Source organism: Meleagris gallopavo, chromosome 8 (assembly GCF_000146605.3).
Source record: "Meleagris gallopavo isolate NT-WF06-2002-E0010 breed Aviagen turkey brand Nicholas breeding stock chromosome 8, Turkey_5.1, whole genome shotgun sequence".
NCBI lineage: Eukaryota > Metazoa > Chordata > Aves > Galliformes > Phasianidae > Meleagris > Meleagris gallopavo.
In genome coordinates this window covers 18,605,167-18,612,197 of record NC_015018.2, presented here as the reverse complement: position 1 = coordinate 18,612,197, position 7,031 = coordinate 18,605,167, and the positions used below count along the sequence as shown (strand labels likewise).

The following is a 7,031-nucleotide window of genomic DNA, read 5'->3' as shown; positions in this document are numbered from 1 at the left end:
TTTCTTTTCACACTTTTATGTGGCACAGTGAGAAAGAAGCTACATCATAGCTACTTAGGGAGTAATAGCCAGTGAAGCTACTTGCTTGTTATCACAGAGGAAACTGACCAAACACAGGGCAGAGCAGGGATCTTCTGAGCCCTGAGTTAAGTAACTTAATGCAGGATTAGTCTACGGCCTGATGAGAGAACATGCAAAAAGTGCTTTGACAATAACCTCTATTATCTAAAAGTGGTTCAATTATTTTTTTCATTGGCTGTTGTATGGGTTTTGTTTTGCTTTTTTGGACAGTTTCCTAAACATGTATTGGGAATAGAACTTTATCCAATTCAGGCTTTGGTATTTGAATACCACAGTTGGATGGAAAGTGTCTGATAAATCTTTGGAATATTTCTCTGCCTATAAAATAGCATATCACCCATGAAATAGTGTGCTCTGACATAGAAATTATCACTAGAAGTCAACAGGTCAGTTCAAATCTCAAAAAACTGTCAGGCAAATTGTCAGTGTTGCAGGAGTGCAGCATTTCTGAGTAATGAATTTTTGTCCATCTCCTTTTTTCCTTAGAGTATACACTAGTTTGCCACAGCATTCTTCACTATGCTGTTCTGAAGCATCCCTTCCATTTTATTTTGGAGGTAAGAACCTTCTCAAAATCAAGGCAAGAGATACATTTCCTTTTCTCTCTCCTTTTCTTTTCGTTTGTTTGCTTTTTTGGCCATGCTAGTGTTCTACTTAAAGGTGGGAGTTGAGTATTTCTTGGGAAGAGGAGCTGTCCCACACTCATCCAGTCCTAGGACATGGATGTGGTCTTTTGGGAACGGCAGGTAAATGGGCACGTCACTGGACTGCATCAGTAGGGAAAGAAACATGAACTTCTATTAGCTGTCTGCAAGGAACTGCCTGTGCCTTTTGCGCTTAGTAGTATTAGGTTCAGGTGAAACATTATCTCACGTCACTCTCTCCTTCTTTCTGCAGCAGTTGAAGTCATGTGTTCTTAGTTTTGTGAAGACCCAAGAAGATGTTCTCAGGAAAACCATATTGCCTTACCTGGTTATATTTCTGCATGTTTATCCTTGAGCCGTAGTCATAAGATTGGAATCTGTCCGTATGGGATAGCTGCAGATATTGAACAATGACAGATAAAATGCAAGTGTTAAGAGACAGAGCAGAGTGCTGGTGCTATTTTTCTTCCCTGTGATTGAACACAAGGATCAGACAGTGCATTGGGAGTTCCTCCCAGCCCTTCCTCTAGTTGCAGGCTTTCCTGGAATGGGCCACAGGTTGAGTGGCTTTGTCAACTTTACCCTTGCAAACATTCTGTCCTGTTCCCCAGCTGCCACCATTGGGATGTTTTGTTTTTCAAATTTGGCTGGAGTCACTTCAGTTAGCTGTGACGTGGGGCTGTGTTCAAAGAGGTCCTGGGAAGAGGACCTGTCCAGAACCTGTCAGGGTTATTATTAGTTGTGTAGTGTAATCTGTGATATCTCCTCACATCACACATCACAAGGATACATCATTTGTGTGTCAGTGGGTTCTGATCTGCTCACAGTAGTGGTGACCTTTCCAGACACACCGTTATTCTTACAAGAGTTCAGCTTCTATAAGTGGATTATAATTAGTTTGTCACTTAGCAGTAGTCTTCTTGAATCTGTTTTGTTATAAAAAGGAATTAAATGGACTCTGTCCTACTGGAAAGGTGAGTGCATTTTTTAAATTCAGACCTGATTAGTAATTTGATTAGTGAGTGGTTTTATATTTCAGTATTATGCAGTTATACCTGATGCCAATGCATAATATTCTGTACTGATGTTCCAGCTGGGTAATGTCCTGCGTATACATCTATTCGACTCTGGAGAAAAAACAGAAGTGTTATAAAGGCAGGGATCCTACGCTGTGACAGAATAAATCTGAGAAAAACCTTAGCAACACAATGCTGCTGTGTTATAGCCCCTATTAGTATAGAGAATGTTTTTAAAATATTAAACAAAATTGATGGTAAACTCACAGATGGTGTGGTTGTACAGAAGTAATTAGTATGTTGAGTTTTATCCTTACGAAAGAGTCTTTCCTACACTATAGCTTAGTTGCATGGAAAACTGCATGTAAGGAATAAACATGGATTGATCTTTTCCCTATTTTTACAGTTTGCCTGATGGTTATAAGTAGAATTCTGCTTAATCATGAGAGGAAGAAGGTTATTAATAGACTACCTGTGTGAACATAATGAGATTACACATGTAAGAGCTTTTTATGGGAGGACTTGTTAAATAATGAGTGTCAGAGAGCAAAAAACAATGAGAAGAGAGATGCAGAAGGTCTTCCAGCAAACAAACAAACAAAAACAAAAACCAGACCAAAACAGAAAACTGTTTTCCTTTCTCCCTTGTGTGAATTGATTACAAGCGACTCATTTCATCAGCAGCGGAGGTCCTGGCTGGAATTATTTGAAAAGTGCAATCTATTTCTTTATGTTCCTGGCAACTGTATATAGACACAAGGCAGAAAAATCACTTTCCTCCGAAATTGCCTCCTCTCTACTGACATTAATGTGCTCTTGGACATGCTTACCACATTCAGGTTTTGCGCTCTGCCCCCGGCTATGGAGTAGAAGATATTGGCACAAACTTTTTGCAGAAGTCTGCACAGCTGTATTGCAAGCCTTCTCAGCAGCTCATTCTGGTGAAGAGCTCCTTTGTAACCAAGGACCAACTGAGGGGCAGAAGAGTGGGAAACTTAATCTTGTTGCAGGAGTATATCATGCAGAAAATTGCCTCTCCTTCTTCTCTAGTACTGTACTCTTAACTAAGATAGCTCAAACTGCTTGTCCTTCCATTGTCATTTAAAGTGAGTTTTTCCTCAGAATACACCATGCATTCTTTCTGTCTCTTTGTCCTGGACATGTGTCCTGGAGGTTGCTATCCATCTGTTTACAGAGTGCAGACTGAAGTGAGATAGGCCTATCGATTTCAGTCACAGCTGTAGACAATAGGAAGACCCTCTGTGCCCTAAAACTTCTTTCAGACAGGTGCACAAAACTTAATAATTGTAACTTGTAATTTGAGTACTGATATTTAGCAAAGAGGGGGAGTCAAGTGTGGGAGTGTAGAGCTAGGCACTATATTTTCACATAATTGGTACAACTTGGGAAGAAAAAGCATATACTCCTGCATTTTGTCATACAGGAGATTTCTATAATTCACAGAATATACTATTAAGTTGGCAAATTACAGTATGAAATAGACGTAACTCTTTAAATTTCCTATATCATTTTATAAGTCAATATTTCACAAGCATAAAGCAACTGTGTGTCTAATGAATTTAAGTTGTGAAATATTTGTAGTTTTCTTCTTAAGCTTAAGACTTATATTAGTAGAGTATGTACACAACTTTTCTTTATGATATTTGTGTCATTCAAAATTATTGGATTTTAACAAACAGTGGTACAACATGCAAATTTTCCTGAAGAAATTCCAAAAATTTGTTGCATCAAGATTTGTAATTTTGTTCCGTGGAAGGTCTGAAGCCTACCAGCTCTATCAACAGTTTGATACCCTAAATTCAATCTTAACTCATCATCTTCTTAAAAATCAGTCTAGACTGAGTGAATCCATCACAGATAGAGCAGGCATTTAGGTCTTTCAGAAGGAGGAATGACATACATTGATCACTGGCTGAGGAAGACGTGCAAACGTTACAAAAGGACTGGTAGCGTGTTTGACAGTGAGTACTGGTCCTAAAGCAAAGAACATTTTCACCCTTTGTGCCAATTCTGGATAAGTAGAAAGTGCTACAAAGCCTGCAAACACAAAAGACAGATATCAAGTTAGTGATGAGATCTTCCACAGACCTAATACATAAAAACATGACAAAAAAGATGACAAACAAGAAATTAGACTATATTACAACTCTCTTTCCTTACCTAAGGAAAGCATTTGATTCTTTTTAATTCTGATTGAGAGTTTTTCTCAATGAGAATGAGAACCTTCATTAGAGCATATCCAAAAATTCTCAAAACTGACAAGTTTCTGTTAAGCCAGTTTTTGAGAGATGGTGCATCCATCCGATCTTTGGAATTCAAGTTCCCTTAAAGTTCCCCAAACTCTAATAAAATAATGATGTTTTTCACCCTGCAGTCTCTAAAAGACTATGCTTATGATGGCATATCATCACATAATAAATATATGAAGGCTGAGACATTAAGAACACAATTTTTGACTTCTAACATGCAAACTCAGGTGAGTGTGAATACACACACATAAAGAAACAGTATGAGGAAGGAAGAAAGAAGTGGGAAACAAAAAGGGTATATTTCATCCTGTTTTCTGAACACATCCAAATTTTTCCACTGGCAGATTTGGTGACAATTTTAGCTGGTTGCCTAAAACAGATTTACCTGTGGATAAGGGCAGAGATGTCTTAGCCTGGGTGATTTGTGCTGCCCAAAGACACACGCTGTGAATGCTCTTATAAGAGGAAAGGAAAATAATATTCTAGTAACAAAGATACATACAACTTCCCCCAGATATCTCCTCAGTGGTTTAGAAATAGTCAATAGTGGTGCATTATAGTCATAGATAAACTATACCTCAAATAAAATGTCTCATGTTAAATTACGAGACTTAGTAATATGTAAGTTCTGCTTTTTCTTCTCAAACTGTTTTATGAACCGTTGCTTTTAACATTTACATCCAATCCATGGAGATTGGACACACACATCTTAAAAGCTCCTTGTTGTTGATACTTCATGAAAAGTATCCGTTTGCTGGAAGACTCTGGAAAAAGTAATAATGAATGGCTAGAGAGTAATAAGAAAGGATACTTAGCAAACTGTAGTGCAATATACCTGGTACATAACTTTTTTGTATCAGTAGACCTTACTTACAGAATTTAAAGCATTTCTGGATTCTGTTTTGCTTGTTTGTATCAGGCAGAACACTTAGCAGGAAAGTTTCCCATATTTTTCAAGTATCAAGTTAGAAAGTATTTCTCCCTTGAGTAACTTTTTATGAGACAGAAAGATAGTTGACAAAGAGAGGCACATTCTGGTTAGGTAATGATGTTAACTATTTCATAGCCAGGCAATCCTAACATTACCTGCAGTTGAACCTTCTGAGTGACTAACATAATATACATTCTTCTGTCCAGTTTTATTCATGATGAAGTATAGCTCAGCCGGGAGATCATATTTACCTATCTCATCGAAGCTACAGGGGAGAAAAACAAAAGCTGTCAGAGGGGCAGGTTGTTTATCACAGTGTGAATTGTTCAACGTCAGTTTTCCTTAGCGCTGAGCAGCACCCATTCAAATGCACACCTAGTCTGCATTCTTTTCTGTGAGTTGGGGAAGAAGACAAAAGGATGCAATTGTACTGATAGGCTGCCTAACGCCTTCCTCTTTCTACTGAGAAAGTACCCACTCTGTTCATTAGGTGAGGCTCTTCTGGGAACAGATTTAAGTACTCTCACTAGCAGGGGTAACTGTAGTGGAAATGCTGAATCACAGCTTGAAGTAGTGATTGAGCACCTGGTAGGAAAGCAAGGCCAACCCAGGCAGCTCAGGTGCATGCAAAAATCCTGAGTGACCAGAAAGGGTAGGGCCAGGATCCACCCATTCCCAGATTTTATTTCAGGGTTGGCAGGGGAGGTGATTTAATCTCATCTGGAGATTCTTGCATACTTGAGTACCTTACAGGTCTTTTGAAGGTAGGCAGTTGCTTTCTCTTATTTATGCACCTACTGCTCTTATATCTAAGTAGCTCCTTGTTTCCTGTAGCCTAAGATCTTGCTGCTCTGCCTTCTTGTTATGCTTGCTGTTGTGTTTCAGTAATAAAATACATTTCTCTTTCAGTTAATGTCTATTATCATGGATCAGATTTCATTGCTTAAGTGAGCGTTATTCTCTCCTGTCTGCACTTGTGGTAATGACATCAAGTGAGAGACCTCAAGGTCATAGATGCTTCCTGCTTCTGGAAATGTTTTCCTCAGAGGAACCAGCACTACACATGTACAAAAATGGTGGGGTGCATGTATACTTCCATCTTTGCTTCTTTGTTTGCTGAAAGGCCTGTCCAGGTCACCTAGCCAAATCATTCCTAGAAGTAGATGCATCCAGAAGGAATTGGTCTGGTGCTCTTGGGTATTGTTTGTCTCATTTTAAGTCAGGTTACATGAAAATCACTAGCCTGAAGGGTAAAGATCCTATATCCCAGTATTAGTTGCCCAAAGTTGCTAGTCCACTGAAGGTTGCTTTCTTTGGATAGTCCTTCTCCACACAGTACCTGAACTGCCAGAACTCTTTCTGGCATGTCTTAAGAGTCTTGTGTTTTGCAGACCAGGTGTTTCCTCGGCTGTTTCCCAGCCAAACATCATAGCCAGCATCTGCAAGGATGAAGCCGAGACTGTTGTTGGGCAGATTAGCAATCCAGTAAGTACAGTCTGCAAAAGTACCATGGTGCAGCAAGACTGCTGGCTTTTGCCCTGGAAAAAAAGAGTGTTTTTATTTATTTTTATGCCATAGCAATAAATTAAAAGCACTCAAAACAGAGTATGATTTTACAGAAAGTTTTTAAACTATTCTTTCTTCAAGAAATTGATGAAAGCTGCACAAGCATTTTGGGGTAAGATGCCTGGAGGACTTGGTTTTGGCCTAATGATTTCATGCCAAGAGTAGTAAATGAAGAATACATTTAGATGGCCTGTGCCCACATCAGTTCCCTCCCTCCCCCCCTTCCCCAAAAAAACAACAATCTACAGATCCCTCAATTTCTAAAAGTGAAAGATTAAAGACAAAATAACATATAGAGACAACAAAATCTGAGCAAGAAACAGAGCAGCACTGTCCAGTATTTGTGGCCTTGAATTCCAGGTATAAACTTTCATTATAGTTTTTCAACTTTTTTAAATATTTCTTATCAACCAATGATGTGTTTCTCACCAACAGGATGTTACAGAACATTCGCCTTCTTGACAGCAGGTTAACTGTCCTTCACGAGGCAGAGAATCTTTATTTTGATGTCAAAATAGTTGTG

At 38.8% G+C, this 7,031-nt stretch overlaps 1 protein-coding gene and 1 long non-coding RNA gene across 2 annotated transcripts in view; one reads left to right on the top strand and one right to left on the bottom strand.

The window, feature by feature from the left end:
* Nucleotides 1–7,031, bottom strand: part of LOC100550909 (lipase member M-like) — a 15,020-nt gene that overhangs the window by 3,363 nt on the left and 4,626 nt on the right. The window contains exons 4-9 of the mRNA XM_003208026.3: nucleotides 6,282–6,480; nucleotides 5,098–5,207; nucleotides 3,663–3,799; nucleotides 2,572–2,712; nucleotides 1,781–1,852; nucleotides 1,051–1,119 (exon numbers count right to left, since the gene is read on the bottom strand). Of these exons, the coding sequence (XP_003208074.2) occupies nucleotides 1,051–1,119; nucleotides 1,781–1,852; nucleotides 2,572–2,712; nucleotides 3,663–3,799; nucleotides 5,098–5,207; nucleotides 6,282–6,480 (728 nt within the window). The remainder of the gene's footprint in view (nucleotides 1–1,050; nucleotides 1,120–1,780; nucleotides 1,853–2,571; nucleotides 2,713–3,662; nucleotides 3,800–5,097; nucleotides 5,208–6,281; nucleotides 6,481–7,031) is intronic.
* Nucleotides 5,497–7,031, top strand: part of LOC116216886 — a 9,591-nt gene continuing 8,056 nt past the window's right edge. The window contains exon 1 of the long non-coding RNA XR_004160508.1: nucleotides 5,497–5,706. This is a non-coding gene — a long non-coding RNA (uncharacterized LOC116216886). The remainder of the gene's footprint in view (nucleotides 5,707–7,031) is intronic.